This window comes from Ochlerotatus camptorhynchus, unplaced genomic scaffold (genome assembly GCF_037179485.1).
Source record: "Ochlerotatus camptorhynchus isolate MF236.1 unplaced genomic scaffold, CSIRO-AGI_Acam_v1.1 ptg000340l, whole genome shotgun sequence".
In the NCBI taxonomy this organism is placed as follows: domain Eukaryota; kingdom Metazoa; phylum Arthropoda; class Insecta; order Diptera; family Culicidae; genus Ochlerotatus; species Ochlerotatus camptorhynchus.
This window is the reverse complement of record NW_027040828.1, coordinates 355,889-379,000: the sequence shown is the minus strand read 5'-3', so window position 1 is coordinate 379,000 and position 23,112 is coordinate 355,889. Positions and strand designations below refer to the sequence as shown.

At 39.1% G+C, this 23,112-nt stretch overlaps 2 protein-coding genes across 2 annotated transcripts; both read left to right on the top strand.

Moving 5' to 3' along the window:
* Window positions 1-10,293: 10,293 nt before the first annotated feature.
* On the top strand, window positions 10,294-10,986 carry LOC135708898 (cuticle protein CP14.6-like). The gene is made up of 2 exons (XM_065231080.1): window positions 10,294-10,363; window positions 10,563-10,986. The coding sequence occupies exons 1-2, from the start codon at window positions 10,355-10,357 to the stop codon at window positions 10,971-10,973; spliced, it is 420 nt and encodes a 139-aa protein (XP_065087152.1). The 5' UTR covers window positions 10,294-10,354; the 3' UTR covers window positions 10,974-10,986.
* Window positions 10,987-20,290: 9,304 nt separating this feature from the next.
* LOC135708897 (cuticle protein CP14.6-like) lies at window positions 20,291-21,078 on the top strand. The gene is made up of 2 exons (XM_065231079.1): window positions 20,291-20,360; window positions 20,563-21,078. Exons 1-2 carry the CDS (start codon window positions 20,352-20,354, stop codon window positions 20,971-20,973), a joined length of 420 nt encoding a protein of 139 aa, XP_065087151.1. The 5' UTR covers window positions 20,291-20,351; the 3' UTR covers window positions 20,974-21,078.
* Window positions 21,079-23,112: the final 2,034 nt, after the last annotated feature.

The window sequence follows — 23,112 nt, the reverse complement described above, 5'->3', positions numbered from 1 at the left end:
TACATGCAAAAAACGGTTGATTCACAGGTTGTGCAGAATCTTATGGCCGGGGTTAAGGCCAAGGTGCGGGCATTTGCGTATGGACTGTAAATAAAATACGAGTAAAATGGTAAAATGAAGTTTAATAGTTATTTCTCAATCCCTGAAAATTTGATGGCAATCGGATGAAAACTCGAATTTTGCGAATCAATTTTGTGTGTGGTAATTTCATCGTGGACACCCTTTATTATCGGCAACTCGAAATCAGCCGTATTTTTTAGTATGTATATTTCATTTAAAGAAAAATATGGCAGAACAGGATTGCACAGTCGTAAAAATGTAATCAGATTGAAGCTGAGAAGGTAAGGAATCGGTTTAATACATTCAGCGAAGAGTTTTGATGGGAAAATACAGTGAAATAAACGTTTCAATTTCGGTTGCCGAAAACAGTCAATGGGTGCCGAAGCCATAATTTACCCTACGTTTCTTCGAAAAAGTAATCTAAAATTGATGATTTGTGAATCTGTTGCTCAACAAAATCTTTATAAGCATAGAAGTATGTGTGTGTGTGTGTATTCAATCTAACCCCCACTGGCCGGCAGTGTTATTATGGAAGAACTCTCTCTACAATGTCGGTCATTGTAGACAGATTTAGTCCGGGAGTTAGAAGGTGATAGCTCTATTGCAGATCCAGCAACCCATTTCAGAATGTCTGGAGAGTCACGCCCATTCCGAGGTTACTTTCACTTACAATAAGCCCCGCATGTATGCATCACCGTTATCAAATGGATATTGGTATTACATACACGCTTACAGGTTTGAAAATATATTTTTTCAAACCTGGCATGCATTTAGCACAGACAAACAGACATAACGCTCGCAAGATGTTCATAGAACAAGCATTTATCGGTCAATTTAAATTTTTTTTTTTTTTTCTTTATTTTTGTGATTTTTAGCCGTAGGCTAGTTCATCACATTTGATAATCGAGGGTTAGGCTTAGGGCCTGCCTCGAAAGAAAGCGTTTCAGTCTATCATTACATAACGTACAACTGGCTCTGATTACCCACCAAAAGGGACAGACAACATTTTAAAAAAACTTAATGTAAAGTGGGAGTTACATCGGGACTGTGGTGAGGAATGGATGCGCGAACAAGGTAGAGCTCCACCGTAAGAGACAGTGCCCCAGTCCGGCAGAGATACCCCGACGGCAGGAAAATAGGAAGGTGAAAGAACACGGACAGCGCAGCCCACGACGAGAGGGCTAGATTTGGTTGTATAGGTGAGCGTCCTTCAAGAATGCAATCAGCGCAGTCAACGTCGAGGGGTCGTTGCCAAGTAGCTCCCTGATGCTCTCTGGGAGTCGGTGTTGTTCGCGTAGCCTCTGAAACTCTGGGCAGACACACAGCACGTGTTCCACCGAGGCAGGGATGCTGCAGATTGGACAAACCTTGTGGAAGGGTGTCCCACCAAAATTGTGGGAAATCCTCGCATGGCCGGTCCGGAGTCTTGAAATAATCCGCTGGTCTTTGTACTTGTGGCTGTCTTGCCAAGGTCGTACGGTTTCTTTGATTTTTCTCAGGAGGGTGGTGCGTGACTGAAACCATTCCTCCTGCCAGGCTTCCATGATGATATTCGCAATCCAACGCCTGACGTCTAGGAGTGGTACGTTCCTGGTGAAGCGGGGTCCGGATGGACCAGATCCCGCCAGCCTGTCCGCTGCCTCGTTTCCAGGAACACCGCAGTGCCCGGGAATCCACGTAAAAACGGTTGAGGGTGGGGCAAAACGTGTAATGGCTTGTATCCAGGGGTGGCTCGGGGCTTCGGCTTCCAGCGCCTGGATGACGCTGTGTGAGTCCGTTAGCACAAGGATCGGTTGATCTGCAGGAGTGATGGCTGCGTCAAGAACAGCAGCGGCTTCTGCGGAAAAAACGGAACACTCCTCCGGAAGACTTTGACTTGTTGCGGTGTTTGGTCCTGCCACTCCGAGTCCCACTCCGGCCCGTGATCGCGATCCGTCCGTAAAGCGATGAACGTGCCCCGGATAAACCGACCTAAGAAGTTCTGCAACAGAGCGCCTCAACGCTACAGAGTTATCTCCGGCTTGGAATCCTCTCTTAATCCGCTTATCTATTTTGATAACGTTTGATCGCCAACGGTCAATTTAAAAGTATCGTAGTTGGTAGTACCGCCACCTGTGGCGCGCATAGTCAATTCCCTTGCGTTTGACGTTTTCACACTACCGCCATCTGTTCAGCGTACTACCCACCAAAGTGTACTCTACAGATGGCGGTAATGTTTTAGCGACGATGTCTTACAGTGAGAAATACTCAATGTGTTATGTCTGTTTGTCGGTGCATTTAGTTTATTTTTGATATATATTTTTTTTTAATAATTGGAAAGCTCTCACCATATTCTGCTCTTCCGCCGTCGTTGATTACTTCTTTTGGAATCCCTTGGACTTTTCTCTAACGCTTCGTATTTCATTCCGTGCTTCACCGGCAATTTCCTTCCGTAGATCGTCCTTGGTTGGTTCTTAAATGATTCCGCCTTTTTTTGTCGGCTTCATTGAATTGAATTGAATTGCCATGGTGATCTTGGACGAGGCTCACGTCCAAAGTCGCTGTTCCACCAAGCGCTCCGTGTGCGAAAAAAAGAATGAAAGAAATACGAAAGGGATCAGTTTCAAGAAGTGACAGTTTCATCAGATTCCCCAACTAACCATAGTCATGCAAAGTAAGAATATACAAGCTATATTGCGACTATATGGTTACTTGGGTACTCATATGGCCGTCAGAATGGTTCATCGGTTGCGGAGTGAATATTTCTGAAAGTGATGCGTTATATTTCTCAATGTTTTGATTTTATCCTAACGTTACCTCCATGTTATATCACAGACAAGCAGACACAACACATTGAACATTTATCATTTTAAACCCTACTGCCATCTGTCGTATATACTTTGATGGGCAATACACTCAACAGATGGTTGTAATGTGTAAACGTCAAACGCTAGGGAATTGATTATGTGCACCACAGGTTGCGGTGCTACCAACTAATAAACATTTAAATTGACCGTAAAAAACGATTTCGATGAAGGTTTTAAGAATGTTATGTCTGCTTGTCTGTGATCATACTTTCACTATCGCAACTTCGGGTGATCTACGAAAGTACTTGCATTTTTCTCAGGCACTTTTGATGTAACTGCAATTACTCTCTCATACTCGAAATGTGTCACGACCAAATTGGCACAACGACGCCCTATACGCTCTCTGACCGAAGCGCAGGGCTTTATAAGCATAGAAGTATACTTCGAAAAACGCCACCTATTGAAATCATTGCTTTGTAATAAAATATGCCGTCTTCCTTGGCCAACGCTGCACGCATTCTATTCAAATGTTACGTTTTAATAATGATTACTTTCCTATTTTATAAAGAAGGTATTTGTCAACGCCACCGAAATCGCAAACTGAAGCTGCCAGAGCAAGCCCAGTGGCAGGCGCGTAGGCTACATGTTATACCGTGACAGCGGGCCCAGCACAGCAAAATAAACAATTTGAGCCCGGGACATGCTGCCTACTGTCAAATGCTGCTGTTGGTATAGGCCTTGTCACTGGCCTGGCCAGAGCTGAGTGATGACGATGAGTGATGACACCGCTTCGTGTTTTGATTTGCACTGTACACTCAAAAGATATTCAAATCTAAATAGATTAAAAGCTACGCTAAATCACAACTCTCCCGACCGACGCATAGATCCGTATAAAGAGAGAGAATACGAACTTAGTATAAAAATGGGTTATGCATGAGAAAGTATAAAAAGCGAGTATGCAAATGATGTATTAAAGGGATTTATCAGCGAAGATGTATTTTCGTTGGTTGTTGTTGTTGTTTCTTGTCAAATTCACTTTTAAAATTGCATATATATGAGCATCAACGAATAATGTGTTAATGAAATTTACATAAGTTTATATTAAATCCTTAATCATTGTGCTTCGTTTTCCTCGACCTTCAACTGGAAACCGCTGGATTTACTGTTCCTGGAGAATGTTGATATGTGATTGGATCTGCTGAGCTCGCACAGGCTACTAGTCAGACTTGTGTGTGTCCGAAGTGGACGTTTTAGTACGTAGCAATTACTTTGTAGCCCCCTGGCTGCGTGGCACTGAACGTCCAGAACAGGAAGTGACGCAAGACACGTTCGACTCGACTAGAATGAACCAAGGAATACAGGAATGCGTTAATTATGATCCATGTCATCGAATTAAAAAATACTTCCATTTTCCGGCCGTTTCGATTTGTAGACAATTTTCAGCTAAGATTTAGTCAGCGAAAGAGCGAACATTGAATCGTCAACGGCCCTCTAAATGAATCAATACTATATATGGAAAATTTGGCGTTCTCTCCGACGGTCCATCGATATTCCTCAATTTTTTTCCAACTCGATCTCATTGTTGGTTTTCTTCGTCTAAAGCTAATTTCTCGGCTTATATTTGTTTCTTGTTCCGACTGTTTACGACAACGAACTAGCAACTGATTTTTCACGCGTGAAGTGTTTACTAACAAACTATCATAAACAAGTATATAAATTTAATCTTCTATAGATTACTTTTAAATCTAAGCGCTGTGTATAACGAATAAATCCGAAAAAGTATTAAATTAAAATCTATTTCAGATTAATAATAATTATGAGCGTACCAGACTCCCTTCACTCTTTGGAATTTATAGAGACAGATAACAGCGCCAATAGGTTTGTGACGATAAAACGTTGAACTGCAGCGTTGAAGAAAAATCACGCACACCAACATCTATGCATGTTCGAACCCACACCACTGAGCAGAGGGTATATAACCAGGGCTCTACATTTTCGAAGCTCTAAAATGAACTCGAGTTTTGTTTCTCTCATACATACACAGCAAAAAAATAATTTTGATATCACGTCAAAGTGGATGCACTACAATCAACAATCAATACGAAACTAACGATTTTAAATTGTCTCACCACTTTAGTAGCCTATTGGTCCCAAGCAAACGATTAACGTACCCTATTCTAGTTGAAATTCTATTACTACACTATGTTTGTTTTGATTCGCTATGAAAGTTTGACAGATAACATCAGGGGTGTGTGGATTTATGCAGAACATGCAGGGGTGAGTGAAATAGCTTGGGACTGCTTGGGACCGTTGCTCTGGTACTGAGTGAGCCAAAAATAATAATGATTTTCTTCGGGACCTACTAGTCTTAGAGTTACCTCTATGCTACAATCATGTCGAAAATATGGTGTAATATTACTTGCTAAAAAGGACAAAATTATCATTAATACAATGCATGAACTGACATTACGCTGCTTTTACTGCATTTGTTTATTTATGTGGTCATAAAAATTACATGAAATTTTCGACATGATTGTAGTGCATCCACTTTGATGTGATATCAAAATTTTTTTTTTGCTGTGTACGTGTTCAACGCTTCATTTCTATAACGCCTAGCTAGACTATCTGCAAGAAATGATAATGAAAAAGAAGCACACTTAGAAGGAAACTGGCTGTAGATCTTCTCGTCGTTGCTTTGCTCATCGCTTTCAATGTAAGTAATGTCGATTTTCTAGTTAAACGAAACCTCATTATGGCTTTCAATCCCCTTTCACGAACACTCTATCACCGCTCTTTCAATTTGTTTAAAATGCGTTATGTCCCGTTTTCGTTAATTTTTTTGATAAATATGTGGATGGAAGATAAATTAAACATATTACGTGTAATCTTCAAGTGTTTTCACGTGAAAAATACTTTAAATGTGTTATTGCATTTTCCGTCATATACGTCATGAAACCTCTGTAGATGTGTTTCATGAAAGAGAAAACTATCAAAGTCGAGCGCTCTTTCGTTCATCCGTTTCACCGAAGCTTGAAAGGAAGACTAATGGAGCGACGGGAGAAAGAGAGACAAGCGATTGAACATTTGTTTGTGCACGCCGACTGAGGTTCTAGAATGCTGCGAAGCTGTTCGACTTTAACAGAAAAAGAAAGCCAGCAGTCTCTTCGTCGCATCGATTTGGTCGATTGAAACTGATATTGTGACGCCCTGGATATAACACCTTTGCCTGGCACATCCACTTTAGCAACTTGTCTGCTATCTGTCACTGTTTGCAAAAATATCTAATAGCAATTACCTTTGTTGTAATACTTCCTGCATTGCCATGGTCATCTGGGAGGAGGTTCGCGTCTAGTGCTTTCCTCAGGAACCGTTCATGGCCACCAGCTACCGCCCGTCCAGTCTTTGGCGTATCCAGCGAGGCATCCTTCAGCTTGCTCACAATCTCCGACACTGGAGAGAGACCAGCAGACGAGCACTTTTGCAAGCCGTAAACTCGCTGATTCCCGGCAACGTCGGCCACCAAATCACCACCAAAACTCGCGGCGGATACATTATCAGCACTTTCCCCAACTAATTTACCAACTAGACGGTGTTCAAACTAGCATATGGTGACTAGACTCTCGATAGAACTACACGCGTAACATCCGAACACGGTGAACCGGTAGGCAATGAAAATCAGAAGCACACTTACACACCACTGGTTACAAAAAAAAAAAAAAAACACATCCGTGCCAAGAAACGGATCCAATAAACGTCACTCTCTAACTAGTGCAAAATTATTTTTAAAAAAAGGACGTGCCATGCGGAAAGAACGGTTCTGAGTGTACGGATGTGACCAGATCCACCTTTCGGTCCATGACATGATGTCTTTTTACTTCTGGGTGAAAAATCATAAATTTTGAGCTGCCGGACGATACCAGTACATGAGGTTTTGAAAGTGCCCTTTTGTGCTCTGTAGGAACCGGTGCCAAATTGGAGAAATCCTGGGAAGGGCGTCATTCTAGGAACCTTCATCTTTCATTTCAGATCAAGAATCGGTTTAAAAATTGATGTGTAACTTTTTTATAATTCATTAGAAAGGTTAAAGAAGTATTAAGATAATATTTATACTCATAATTTTGAATATATTTAAGAATAAATTATTGGGATAACACCAAAGTATTTCAGAGAAAGATTCCAAGAGACTTTTGCAAAGAACTCTTAGAGAGTCTTGACTAAAGCTCTAAGGTTAATGAAGGAAAATTTCTAAGTTTGTTGTTGGAAGAGCTCCAGGTTAATGAAGAAGAGTTAAGAAATTAACGGTTGTACAAATAATTCCTGGTCCATTTGGAATGAATATTCCAAATAAGTTCTGATGAAATTTTTTTTAGAGTTCTGATGATCATTCCAAGAGTATTCCGAGGGTATTGAATACTGGCGATACTTCCAAAATAATTCAAGAGCACATTCCAAGGCTATTAAAAACACTTGAAAAACAATTTCAATTGAATTCTGAAGAGACTTCCAAGGGATACCACAGGAATCGATTTATAAGGGTAACATCTCAATGAAATTTTGAGAAGATTTTCAAGGGAATTCCGAATATAATTACAGGGGCATTTCGAGAAGAATATAAATAATAGTAGACTTTTTAGACTTTTCATATGTGAACTGCATGACAATCCTATGGAGAATTGAAGCTAAATTTTAAATAAATTCGTTTTAAATCTTAGGCTGAACGCTATGGATTAAGTTAGGAGTGATCTGTATATAATTTCTGGACTGTTATAATGAATATTCTAAAGAAGTCCCAAAGGGATCTTAAAATTTGGTTTTTAGGAATTCTGAATAGAACTATGTGAAAGGAAGTTATGTTAAAGAAAAGTTCATAAATAAAAAAAAAACGTAAAAAGATCTATGCGAATTTTCAAGACAGTTAAATGGTAGAAAAATGTTGTTGTATTTTTTGGCTTATTTTACTTATTGATCCTGTTGGCTCAATTGCATTCGGTTTAATGCTTAATTTAATTTTTTTAAATGTGTACCGCACACCGGGTAAATTTTCAAAAATTCACGAAAAATCCGGAAATTGTAAATTGGAGTTGGTCATTATGCACATTTGAAAAATACTTATGCAGTTTGACAGAAACTTAAATTTCGATTATATGACTTAATTTACCTAGTGACTCCTTCGGCTTAATCACAATTGGGGAAATAGCATTCTACATAATAGCTCTCGATCAAATCAACAATCCATACGAAACTAACGATTTTATATTGGCTCACTACTTGACTAGCCTATTGGTCCCAAGCAAACGATTAACGCACCCCATTTTAGTCGAAATTCTAGTACTACGCAACGTTTGTTTTGATTCACTATGAAAGTTTGACAGATAAAATGAATCGATTAGCTTGGGACCGAAGAGAGTACCAGAGCTGAGCCAAAAGCACGTTATTTCGGGACCTTCTAGTCTTAGAGTTAACTCTATGGTCAAATGGCGTTAGACTGTGCCTGCATATCCTTTTTAGTTCTATGTATTTTATATCAGAATTTTCTGGATTTTACAGTGCATCCTGTTGAGTCTCATGGATATACTCTCCTAATTAAACGTATCCAACGCTGAGAATATCTAGACTGGTATTCGGAATATTATGAACTTGTTTTCGCGATGGGATTAATCCAGAAGAGTCTACTATAAATCTGTGTAATTCCATATAACACAGTCTGTTAGAACATGTTTGTAGCAACAGACAAAATATGCGTAACCAGTTCTTCCTGTCGTATTATTTTTTTACCGTTATGTACATTTACTATTTAGTTCCTTATTTGTATTATAGAGAGTATGTTTTCCCCTGTTGGCTTCATGAGTTCATTATAGACAGTTACACGTCAAGAATTCAAATATATCGATAAGAGTAGCGGCGCCGGTGGTGTAGTGGTAAGCGTGATTTCCTATCACCCAAAGGGCCTGGGTTCAATCCCAGTCGGCGCCGCTGGGATTTTCTGAGGCAAAAATCTCTGATAACGCCTTCCTTCGGAAGTAAAGGGGAAGTAGAGCCGTTGGTTCCCGGTCTATGAGTTTGATGGGTCGATAGGTAGGCTCTAGGTGTGGAAGCTATATCCCTGGCGTTGGTAGCATTGGTACTCAGTACGGAAATCAAGATCGACGGAAAACAAATCAAGGAAAAAAATCGATCAGAGTATCGAAGCAATCTAATCAAGCTTCAACCAACGCCTAAGGTCGACACAGACGAGGAACAACAAAAAATACGTTCGCAATTTCGATTTCAACTAGCATATGGCTATTTCGAGACAGTAGTGTCTAGTCTCCAATCGAGACATGAGAGCGTGCTAAATCTTTCTAACGAATTAATTTCTTCTACAAATTCACGCTTCATTTTCGCATGGGACTGGGAAGCAGTCAGTTGATTGATTTATAATAAAAGAAAAATGCACAAGGATTAAGTTCAGTCTAATTAGCCACGGGAACTGGCGACGGCCGTAATGGCGTGAAGTGTTAGCACTGTCTGATGCAAGCAGTGAAATGCGTTTTTTTTTTTACTTGCGGGTTCGTCGCTTACAGTGCGTTTGAACTTGATGAATTTTGTGTCCAGTTTGGAGCGGCATTGCATTGCTCGGACCGTGCAATTTTTGGCCTTGGTTGGGATTGAGTGTGATGGATCAATTTCGGCAAACTCATTAAGACATTTTGTGGCTGTCGCCTGAGGGGTGAAAGGTTGAAGTCAATCAGCTCGGGTTGTGTCTATTAATGCCGAGTAGGTGGATTTTGAAATGGTTCACCATGAGTTTGACTGACTAATGAATTTTGACTATTCAAAAATAAAAAGAAGAATTATCGATTGCTGATCACCGCGCCAAAATGACGATGAAATGTACTGCTTGTCGTGTTCATACAATGCCGATAGAGGAATTAATCGTTTCAAAGGTTTATAAGCACTGAGTAGTGCTGATTAAAGACCTGGCTACATTTGCAATGCTGATTTATTCTTAAAGCACTGATGTGCGATTTTAAATGTCAAAGTAAACACAACTCTGTTCATACTCTTTAAGTTTTGAAGCGTTTCAGAAAATTGACCACTTGTATCTGCAGACATTCAGGATTTCCGACGGTGATATTTGATTTTGTTTAATAGCATGCCTACAAATGAACCAACACCAGCAGCTAGATTACATCCTAGATGGATCTCTGGTCCACGTTAATTTATGTGTTGCAAGCTCAGATTCTGTCAGTTAGAAAAGTGAGCTCCGGAACCGGATTCGGGAATATCCGGTCTGAATACCGACCACCGTGGGCAGATATCTGTTACTCCATCGTCACCCTCTTTCTCTCGGCTGGTTTGAAGACCGAGCCAGCCGACCCATCGTGGTTCGGCGATGGAAAAGCCGTCAGTGGCAAGCTTGTATATATAGACAAAGCCGATGGACCAGAAGGTATCAGTGTGCATTCAGCCAGCAAATTTGTAGCTTGTAATTAGCTTTTTTCAAGATCTCGAAAAATACAGCAAACATGAAATTGGTGAGTCGGTTGCTGAAGAGTGGTGGGGTTCAAAATGTACCTACAAACACGCATTTGGTTACGCATTTTGGATTCAATTAAAGAAATATTTGGGCGATATGTGTAATCGTGTGATTTTGTGTGTTCTTTTTGTGGATGCCGTGTGATACAGTGGGTCAGTAATAATACGAATGAAATTTTGCTTGTTTCTTTCTGACAGTTCATCGCACTCTCCGCTTTGATGGCCGTGGCCGCTGCCGGTGGTGACCACTATGTGGAACACAAGCACATTCCGATCGTGCACAGCGAGCTGTTGCAGAACAGTAATGGCCAGTTCAAGTACGCCTACGAGTCGGGCAATGGAATCCAGGTCCAGGAGGAAGGTCACGTCAAGAACTTTGGACAGAAAGACCATGAGATCAACGTAGCCCACGGATCGTACTCGTACGTCGATCCTCATGGTGTTCCAGTGTCGGTGAGCTACGTTGCCGACGAAAATGGATTCCAGGCCCATGGATCGCATATCCCAACTGCACCACCACTACCCAAGGAGCTGGTTGAGGCCTACGCCAAGGTTGGCAGTCATCCAGAGGCCCACCACGATGAAACAGAAAGCTACAAAGGTCACTAAGCAGATCCGGCCGTGAGCTGGAGCTAGTGTCCTACATGCCTTCCAGATGAGCAACATGCCAAAATGTGATAGTCTATCCGATTGTCTACCGGATAGTGCCTAGTGAATTTTATCTTGATAGGTACGATTTTCAAATTCAAAAGAGAAAAAAATATAAATAAATAAAATTATATTAAACGAAATAGCTTGGATGTTGTATTACTTAACTTGGGTACTTAGATTTGCTATGATGACAAATGGAAGTAAGCGTGAATCGATGTGTTATATGCCCATATCGTTATAGAACAATTCTACAGTACGAACCTTTTCGATTTAGATGAAACTTTCTTCATTTATGGAACAAAACTGTTAATTTGCTTGTCAAAATTTTAAAAATCATTCAATTTTTACCAAATCAGGGACTTAATTTGAGAAAACTATACAACATAACTTCGCCTAAGATTGCAAATCGATTCGACTTCTGTGCAAAAAATTATTATTTTTTTACTGTTGGCCTAGGTTTCCGTGCATTCCTACAAGCTTATATGCATGCCAGTAGGTTAGCGCGGAGCACATGACCATAAATTAAAAATAATTTATTTTTGCACGGAAGACGAATCGATTTGCGGTCATCGATGAAGTTGTTCTGTATAGTTTTCTCAATCTATGTGTTTTGGTCCTTTTCCCATACAAACTTTAAAGCTCTCCCCAAATCCAGATCGTAAAAAAATTCGTTCAAATTGGGCACACTTGTTGGGGACCTCAATGTGAATCAAAATAGCTATGGGGAGCAAGGGCTTGTTAAGTTGATCCAGCCTGCTGTGCAGGATTGTGAATTGGATATTTATCTTATCGAATGATGACTGATACAACATTGTAACAAGCGGCGCCGGTGGCGTAGTGGTAAGCGTGATTACCTCTCACCCCAGCAGGCCTGGGTTCAATCCCAGTCGGCGCCGCCGGGATGTTCTGAGGCATAACATCTCTGATCACGCCTTCCTTCGGATGGGAAGTAAAGCCGTTGGTCCCCGGTTCATGTGTTGATGGGTCAATAGGTAGGGTCCAGGTGTGGGAGCTGCCTTCTCGGAAAAAAATCCGTTCCCGAAAACGGGAACGGACCGTGAACTAAAAATCACGGCCAGCTATCCAGAACAAAATTTTATCAAATATACACCGTGAACTATGGTTCACGGCTGTGGTTCACGAATATGGGAACTCTTTTTTTCCCGTGTTCCTGGCGTCGGTAGCATTGGTGCTCAGGAAATTAAAGGAATGTTAACGGTAGCTTTTATTCTAAGCTTTAGTAAATAAATCCAAAACAAATTTCAACACATATAGAACTATAAATAACCCATTCGATATTCTTAAATAATTAAAATTGTTTAATACTTTTCAGAAATTGTCATATTGGTCACTGCATAACTGAGGGGCCTCAGCAGTTAAGGCACGATATTGCCAAGCCGGAGTTGATTCAAAGTCTGGTTCAAATTTTTTTTCTACGGCATACGGTTTTTATAATGGAAATTACCGACGCCAAGGAGGCAACTCCCACACCTGGACTCTACCTATCGATCCATCAACTCATGGACCGGAGACCAACGGCCTTACTTCCTCCAAAGAAAGGCGTAATAAGAGATTTGATGCCTTAGAAAATCCCGACGGTGCCGACTGGGATTGAACCCAGGCTCTTTGAAATCTGGGGCAGTCACGCTTACCACTACATCACCGGCGGCGCTGCATGCATAACTGTGATGTTAATCAGCAAAATTTAAGCTCACTGAAAAATAAGATACATCATAAGGTGGGAACCATATTTATGACTGAGCTCCTCGAAAATTTCAAGGGCACACATCTTCTTCTTCTTCTTCTTCTTCTTCTTCTTCTTCGCATTTTAAGCTTATTGCTTATCGCATATTAGTTTATTGTGTGCTCGCAACTTAATGTTCTAGATGCACTGCCACAGTTATTAATTGAGAGCTTTCGATGTCTGTAACATTTTTGCATTAGTATATAATTATGTGGCAAAGTATAGTTCAATCATACTCTATGCTCAGGGAAGTTGAAACATTTTCCAACCCGAAATATTCCTATACCGGACCGGGAAACGAACCAAGCCACCTCCTCCAGCAGGGTCTTGATTTGTAGCTGCGCCTTTACCGACTGAGCTAAGGGAGGCCCCAAAGAGTACACATATCAACTCCCAATATGCATGCAGCATCGAAACTGGAACTTCACGTTTGCTGAAGTGCAGCAAACAGGGAGTTCAATTTCATGAACGATGTCACAACAGTGTCTGAGATTTGTGAGTTAGAAAAATTGAAGTGATAGGTCTTATCAGCCATCATGACAGTTATTTTGGACTCTTTTGGGAATCACCTTAAGGTTATGCTTTTCCGCTTGGTTAATGCTTTTCCGTTGATACTGAATCCGCACCCATTTGAACCACACCCAAATTCAAAATGCACCAAGCATTGAAAATTAGCAAAATGGGAAGTGTTGAATTTTATCCATATTCGTAAATAGAATATTATTTTATAATTATAATAATTCTACTACTGAAATGCCATTTTCAATTCCAAGATTACAAGTTCAGGGAAGGCACGCTGAAGGACAGAGAAGTCCTACTGAAGTTCAGGGAAGTCTTGCCGTAGTTCAGGAAAGGCCTGCTGAACTTCAGGGAAGTCTTGACGAAGTTCAGGGAAGTCCTGCCGAAGTTCAGGGAAAACCTGCTGAAGTTCAATGAAGTCCTGACGAAGTTCAGGGAAGTTCTGTCGAAGTTCAGGGAAGTTTTGACGAACTTCAGAGAAGTTTTTCCAATATTCAGGGAAGACCTGCTGAAGTCCTGCCCAGGCATGACCAATTATTACATTCATTTCGTGCAATAATTTACTTTCATTTGCCTCTAGCTTTTCTTATCAATATATCTTATATTCCGTAAAATTATGTTTCTAGGTTTTGTAGAGTTTGATATTAGCTAAAACTTTACCCTACCATGACCTACATCATTTTACGCAATACTGTTGATGAAAAAATTTAGAGGCAAATTAATAATGTACGAAATGAATGTGAATGATTTGCCATGCCTGGTCCTGCCAATGTTCAGGGAAGGCCCTGGCCAAACTTTGGGACGCAGGACGCCGAAGCTCAGGGAGGTCCTGCCTCTTCAGTTCTTGGAAATCAGGGAATTCATGATGAAGTTTAAGGATGACCTGCCGATGGTCGGGGAAGTCCTGCTGACTTTCAGGGAAGTCCTGCCGAAGTTCAGGGAGCTCCTGCCATTTCAATTTGTGGATATTGGTTTATTCACAATGCACAGTGGTCCAGAATGCAGATTTAGGTGGAATGATATGTTTTGAGCCTGAAATTGAAACTTTAGACTAAAAGTCTCTTCTACAAAGTTGTTCCTTATAGTTAGGCCCTCATTTTTATGACAATGAATTCTAGGGTGGTTTCGGAGTTGACTTAGGGTGTTCCTGGAAAAAATAGTTTTTTAGGAATAACTTTTTTATTTCTCATGAAAGCTATCTTCTAGAGACTTTTAAAACTCTTTAAGACGAATGTTTTAAAGCGAAATTTTTTGCCTGTATCTCGTCTAATAAAAAAGATATACCCAAATATAGTAAAAAATATGAATAAATTCAAATTGATTTTATACGAGTTTAAAAAATAACATACCTCCAATTTTGTCATATTATTGAGAATAACATACGCCCTTTCAAATTCCGTAAAAAAACTAATCTTTTTGTTTGCCCCAACCAGAGATATTAACATTTGAAAAGTGCATATTTTTAGTATAAAAACGTCAATATCTCTTGATCGGCGAAAGATATTGACAAGCTTTATGCAGCAAAAATTTGCGCCTTCTTAAGGTCTAAAAGTTTTCTCAAGAAACCTTTGCTGAAAAATTCTAAATAAGAAAACTAGAGCAAAAAAACTGTTTTTTTTAAGAGCCACCCTAACTCAATTCAAGAAAATAGCTATAAATCGGCCAATTTAAGAGATACAAAAAAGTTATTTTCAACAAAGTTGCTTTAAATTAGCTAAGCTATAACTTTGCCGAAAAATGTATACCTTAATTTATTCAAACAAAAAAGTTAGATTTTTGATTTTAATGATAATAGGAACCTCCCTAGAATTCATTGTCAAAAAAATGAGGGTCTAACTATAAGGAACAACTTTGTAGAAGAGACTTTTATTCTAAAGTTTCAATTTCAGGCTCAAAACATATCATTCCACCTAAATCTGCATTCTGGACCACTGTGCAATGGTGGATCCAAGATGGAGAATGATTAACAAAAATGGTGGGTTTAAATGGTAAGTCTTTGATAAAATGTTCGATTTTTTGAAAAAAAATACTGTGAACTCCACTATTGAAATTGCAAATTTCAATTCCAAAATGTTAGATGATTTTCAAAATTTGGTATTAACGATGGTGGGTCTTCGAGAAAATAGTCGATCTTCCAATATTTTTTTTTATCCATTAATTTATTTGTAAGGCTAAAACGCGTTAGCTTTACGGAGCCGATTATTACAGTTTTTCATTAATTTGAAATAAAAGAGTTTATAAAATTAGTTCATTTTTTCCTAGAAGCCGGTTGTTTGGTGTTAACTTTCTCTCGCGGCCGCAGTTTTCTTCTTTTTTCCGTTTTCTGTGTTTCAATAGCATTTTTCAATTTCTTCGCGATCAAGAACAATAGATGGCTTTCGGTCTCAAGCTGACTTCATCTTGCTGCTTCTTGTTCTTCTTCCATGTCCGGGGTCGGCTCATCGATTGCCATAACTTCTTCATCGAACACCTCAATAGCATCCGCTGAAGCATCGCCGGCTAAAACACCCGCATATGATGTACAGGTATCCACGCTGCTAACACTTTGGGCTTCGTCCGGGTCACGTTTTTCCGTATCCGTCGTTTGTTGTTTTTCGAGCTTCCTGCGAGGTTTCCGCTTTGGGCAAGAATTCATCTGGTGCCCCTCAAGCTTGCAAACAAAGTACACATTCTTGTTCCCGGGATTGAACACGTTTCCTTTACGGTTGAAGAAATGCAGTGATGTAGGAATTTCCTTCTGAACATCCATATATACACCGCGGATGCCAGTGTATATATCAAAACCTAACTCGGGAGGAAATTGCTCCCTAACCACACGTTTTACCTTGCCGTATTTCCCCAGCACCAATGCTAGGTTTTTGTCAGGCACTTCAGGAGGCAGATCGTGCACTCTGACATACTGAATGTATTCATCTGCATTCAACATGTGTACCTCTACTGCCTTTCCATCGTCATAACGGAAAGTTAATTGTTCACTGTTATTCATCAATGTGTGACACATTGCCGCTTCGACCTTGAATTTAATAAACAAGGATTTCTCAAAGCTTCCATCTGCATAGGATCCGCATCCAGAGTCTTCGCGAAATTAATAATTTCGCCCATCGACGGTTTTCTAGCTCCATCGCCAAAGCTTAATTTGACGGTGTTTTTAACTTCAACTCCATTCATTCTTGATTCTATCCACAGGATTCCACACACGGCTAGCTAACTGCGGATAAACAATGTGCGCAACACACAATAGCTTGGTCGAAAAACAGACTGCCGATAGCACTATCGACACCGAGAACAAATGCTGCTGTGTCCGTCCACAGCTGAAAGCGAACTGATCTTCCAATATTATAGTATAGTTATAATTATTTCAATATTAAATCAATATTACAATTTAAAGATAGAGGATACACTTTAAAATGGTTGATTCAAAATGACGGTTGAATAAAATAATGGTGGATCCAAGAAGGCAGATGAATTTCAAAATATTGGTTTCAAGATGTCGGGTCTTTTATGAAAAAGTCGATCATCCTAAGTGTAATATTGTTGTATAGTTTTGATAATTCCACTATCGAAATGACAATTCCTATTTGAAAATGTAGGTTTACCTTCAAAATCGCAGATCTTTGGTGAAATTTTCGATCGCTCGGTATACCATACTGTTATATAATTTTAAAATCTGTGCTATTGAAAAAGGACATTCCAATTCCTAAATGATGAATGATTTTAAAAATTGTGTATAACATCATGCCATCAAAATTCAAAATGTGATGATTTCTTATATATTTGAATATATAGTTCAAATTATCTAATTATCTATAAAAATACCATGATATATCAGAAAACCTTCATAAAAAGGCTGACATTTTCACAGCATATTCTCAAATACTTTTTTTCCTCTGTTCAGGATCTAACACCACTGCGACCAGTAATTTGATCTATTGTAGTATATCCCGTTTCCTTAGTTTAGTGCATGTCGTATTACTCCATCACTATTGAGAAATGATGAAGTATTTGATTTTTTTACAGTTGTCATTCTCGCATTTATCACAAGGATCCGACTCTCATTGAAAGGTCCCGCTATTTATGCCCTTCGGAGTGTTGAAACACCCTCCAAAGGCGCACCCCTTTGTCAGTCAAAATTGGATTCCTTAGCAACAAAATTAAGGAATGACACCGATAATGACCATGCATCAGAACCGTAGTCTTAATCACTTCAAACTAGGGAACAACGAATAGAAGATTTAGAAGAATTTGGAATCACTTGGATGAAGATTAACTAACTCATTTTTCTTTGTTTCAATATCATCCTCGGTGGACAAAGCCGAGTCTTGTCACTATCAACAAGGCATAAAAAGTAACAAGGACTAAGATGTGTTCCTTGGATTACTGAAAAATCCTGTTCCACTAGTTTGAAGTAGTCAGGACTAGGAATCGGTGGTAGATCTTACATCCCGTAACGTGCCACAAAAAGGTGATCTACCCACGCTACGGGGCAAAAACAAATACTTGTGAAACAACTAGTAAAATTTGAGGATCAATTTGGTTTAAAAAAAATACTTTAGCAATGGCAAAGGTGGGCGAAGAGTTGTCAAGATAAACAACTTTGTCTAGGGGCTGTCCATAAACTACGTAGACAGTTTTTTGGGATTATTGACCCCCCCCCTCCCCCTGCGTAGACAATTGTCCATACAAATTTCTTAAAATTTGTATGGGCCGTGGATAATTATCAACCCCCCCCCCCCTAAACTGTCTACGTAGTTTATGGACAGCCCCCTACGTCGTCTTGACTTGTCTTCAAAACGCCATTTCAATGCATTAAAAAAAGTTATAGAAAAAATACATGCTCCACTAAAATGATGAAATCTCAAAAACACCAAAATATACCTCTCTCAAATTTTGATATTTTTTTTATTAAGTATTGCTTAACTTTTGCTAAAAAATGCAGGTTGCGATTTTTACGCTTAAGGAGATATTAAAGTTCAAAAACTGTTGTTTTTTTTTCGGTTTTTCAACAATATCTTTAAAATTTGAAGCTTGAACCAGTATGTTTCTTCACAAAAGTTATTTATTTAATGCATTTGCATAAGAAAAAAAAAATGTAACATTATATGGTTTTCACAAAAAACCGAAACAGAAAGAAAAAACCATATTTTTGAATTTTTTTTCTTTAACTCCATATAACTCGGAACCAGTAGGCTGTGGAAATTTTACGTCTTGAAATGAGCTGTTTATTTTGTCAAGGCAAACAACTTTGCGCAAGACATCAAGTCTCTAAAACGTCAGAGAAAGAAGTGAGATTGTGGTGCCATCTTTGCGGAAGAGTTTTGAACTATTTGTTAATGTCAATAGATGGTCCTTTTTATTATAAGAAACTTTACTGAAGACACCAAGTCACGAAAATGCTTCGTTTCAGAGTTATTAATTTTGCTCCGCTAGATTGCATTTCTGGCCCAGTGTGCAGTGTTGTTAAATTCCGCTTACTAGGATAATCCATGCTGTAAAGAATTCAATTGATTGAATATCGATTTGTCACATGAATATACTAAAATAATATGAAAACGATCACACATTATGCCGCAGATACACTTGTATCAAAAAAACTATGAGAATGAGTATTATTTGTGTAATAGTTATGAGCACTATACAAAAACTATTCAAGAGCTATTCAAGTGTGACCATGGGTGAGCATGAGTTTTATTATACAAATTAGGCTCATGCTCATAGTTTGTCATACAAGTGTATCCACGGCATAAAAGATAATATTTATTTACACTGTATTTTCTGATGAATGTAAGATCATTAGACTACTTTGATCATTTGTGAGTAATAATGAGTTGCTCAAATTTACTCGGTACAAAAATATTAACTCTGAGTACAGTCAAACGACTTAAAACCAACAATTAATAGGAAACTAGCGATTTTCAAATTCCTCATCACTTTTAATTATGGACGACCCTAATGGTACCAACTTCGTAATCAATTAATATCCCCTAAATTGTCATGAGATCCGTCATTATAACTTTTTTATTTGTCAGCGCGTTTGTGTTAAACTTTAGTAATGGGCGATTTGATATGATATTTCGAATGATATATTTCAAGCTATTACAAAACTGTACAAAAATGGGTAGAATCCGCTATGTTCGGTCCTGAACCTTAATCCCAAATACTGTCTACGTAGTTAATTAACAGCCCCTTACTGTCATGGCAACATTCAATTGAATATTATATAGGAAATAATTTCTTGCGGTACCAACGTAAACAAGCGTATTGAAATAAAAATCAAAAGATCGATCTACCAAAGATTTTGGTAAAATTTGAGGATGGCCCCTTTGTCTTGTTTTCCGTCCGTGTATTTGTTCAATAGCCTTACCAGGATTCGAAATAAAGTTTAACCGAAATACTCATGGAATTGACAAGTTTCATATCGCAACTTTATAAAACGATATCCAAGAAGTCAGCGTCATATCTGAGATAAGAAAACAACAAGTTCTTGAAATCGGATTTTTTTTGTACTGTACTTATTTCGAGCGGTTAAGCTTTAGGGCTGTTAATGAACATTGATTAACTTGAAATCGTCAACCAATTGGTCAACATATGTACCAATGCATGACCTCACATACGTTGGTTTTCCAAATCTTCTCAAAACCGCAATTAGATGTGCAATTGTCCCAAAAAAAATATCACATGCCAGAGAACTCAAATTTCTTGTCTTCACAACTGAACATGCATGCACGCATAAGAAACAACGAAACAACAGCAAAACATAATATTGTAATTCGATCACTTATCAACCGATCGTTTCCTTTAATTGCCCCCTTCGGATCGTCACACCGATCGTCGTTTGGAACCAGCACCAGCAGCAGCTTACCAAAGAAAGTCTGGAGTAGGGGGGGTCACCGTTTTTCTCTCGGTTTGAAGATCAAGCCAGCCAGCCCAACGTGGTTCGGCGATGGAAATGCAGTCAGTGGCAAGCTCGTATATATAGACAAGGCCGATCGACCAGAAGGTATCAGTGTGCATTCAGCCAGCAAATTTGTAGCGTGTAATTAGATTTTCTTAAGATCTCGAAAAATACAGCAAACATGAAATTGGTGAGTCGGTTGCTGATGAGTGGAGTGGTGTTCGAAATAGACTCACACGCATTTGGTTACGCGTTTTGGAATCAATTAGAGGATGATTTGTGCGAATTGTGTAATTGTGTGATTTTGTGCGTTCGTTCTGTGGATGCCGTTCGTTACGCATTAGTGGGTCAGTAATAATACGAATGGAATTTTGCTTCTTTCTTTCTGACAGTTCATCGCACTGTCCGCTATGATGGCCATGGCCGCTGCCGGTGGTGACCACTATGTGGAGCACAAGCACATTCCGATCGTGCACAGTGAGCTGTTGCAGAACAGTAATGGCCAGTTCAAGTATGGCTACGAGTCGGGCAATGGAATCCAGGTTCAGGAGGAAGGTCACGTCAAGAACTTTGGACAGAAAGACCATGAGATCAACGTAGCCCACGGATCGTACTCGTACGTCGATCCTCATGGTGTTCCAGTTTCGGTGAGCTACGTTGCTGACGAAAATGGATTCCAGGCCCATGGATCGCATATCCCAACTGCACCACCACTACCTAAGGAACTGGTTGAGGCCTATGCTAAGGTTGGCAGTCATCCAGAGGCCCACCACGATGAAACAGAAAGCTACAAAGGTCACTAAGCAGATCCGGCCGTGAGCTGGAGATGATGTCCTACATGCCTCCCAGATGAGCAACATGCCAATATGTGATAGTCTATCCGATTGTCTGCCGGATAGTGCCTAGTGAATTTTATCTTGATAGGTACGATTTTCAAATTCAAAAGAGAAAAAAATATAAATAAATGAAATGATATTAAACGAAATAGCTTGTATGTTGTATTACTTAATTTGGGTACGTACACACATTGACCATGATGACAGTGCCGTGGTTGAACTACATCGTGTGCCTGGTTTGCGTTGCCATATTTATGGTCTCTTCGCCGCTTCCGCCGCTCAACAGATGTCCAAACAGGTAGTGGTTTTCTTTTCATTTTCTTATTGCATATATATTGCATTATATACTTCCATATGTGCACCGTAGAAAGATAATTAAATTGATTGATATGTCATTCAAGTGTTGTTACGATTATTATTATTATTAGCCCATTATAACTTGATCTACCTAAGATCCATTAAAATATCATTAATGCGTTAATTACACATTCTCTGCAATGGAATACAATTATCCTCATAATTCCCTTTGAATTCAACTAAGAATTTATTCTAGGGGGGTTGGGAGGAAATGTAATACTAATATCAACACCGCTAACAACAACCATTAGACAGTATAGGTGCAAGTCAAACGCACACTCTTTTGCCTGTGGATTTGAGGAAATACCTTAAATCTCCTCACTCATGAAAGTGTGAGTTAGGTAAAGGAGTGGGCATTTGATTGGTATTGTAGCATTAATGGCCCTTCGTTCAATTTCTACTTCTTTTCTATTTTCACACTGCTGCACTCTAGTGGAACTATCAATATATCCTCTTCAGAACATTCCCTAGAAGCTAATAAATTATCGCAATAAAAGCTTCCTGTTTATATTCAGCTATTCCATAGTAAAACTATATAGTGATTCTCAGAATTTCATATATACATTAGCAGTTTTGTTCCTTGTCGCAAAATATTAGACCAATATTTTATATTTTATATGTTAGAGTGGTCCAAAAAATCAACTTATTTTCAAAAAATAAATAAAATTTTGTAACCACCGATTTCAAAGATCATAATATAATATGAAGGGCAATATGTATTTAAAAACATTGATATTATTTTTATGGTTTTCATGAATTTTTATTGTTTTCATGGTTTGTATACAGAGGGTGCAATATTATTATTATTATTATTTATTAGTGACACTTTATCACTTCTGTGACATTCGTGTCTCTTTTTTATGACAGATTGAATTATCTTACCAACTAAATTTCTTTGAATAAATTAGCATCTTTCAAAAATTTAGTTACTGCTTTTTCTTTGCTGGAGGTGTTTGCAAGAACATTTGTTATTGTCCCATCGATTCCACAGTTTTGCCTAAATTCGGCAAATCCTCTGCAATCCACAAGTATATGATGCACAGTAAGTCAAGTTCCACAAAAACAGCACATTGGTGGAGATTTGTTTTCCAACACGTGAGAGTGAGTCAGCCGAGTGTGCCCGATGCGTAATCTGGTAAGAGCTCGCTGCTCAGATGATTTTTTTCTGTCAACAAATTTGCCTGCAGTCGGTTTGATTTGATCCCAAACACACCAAATGCTTTGTTTAATAAACCGCACAGCATCCTGGGGTGGAATTGGCATGTTTGGTGGAATTCCCTTCCGCCCTTGATTTGCCAGTTTGTCAGTTTCCTCATTTCCCAGAACTCCTGCGTGACCGGGAATCCAACAAAACACAATTTTAGTTCCAATAACTTCGCGTTCAATTGCTTGGATCCAAGGATGAGTTGATTTCCCATTTTGAAGAGCATCTAGACAGCTGGTCGAGTCGGTAAATATGATTGTTGGTTCGTCTTTGCTAATTTCTGACACAGCAGCTTTGAGCGCAAAAGCCTCTACAGAAAATATACTGCAGTTTCCTGGCAAACTGAAGGCAGTTCTTTTGGTATCTGTAACGATTCCCGCACCAGTCTTCTCATTGTCCTTAGATCCGTCGGTGAATACTTTCCTGTGTGTTGAGTATTTATTTGTTACAAGCTCAACAAAAATTGGCACAAAATCTTGACTTGAAGTGCCTGCTTTTACTTTCTCCCTCAAGTCGTTACTTATAGATGGTGATGGAGTATACCA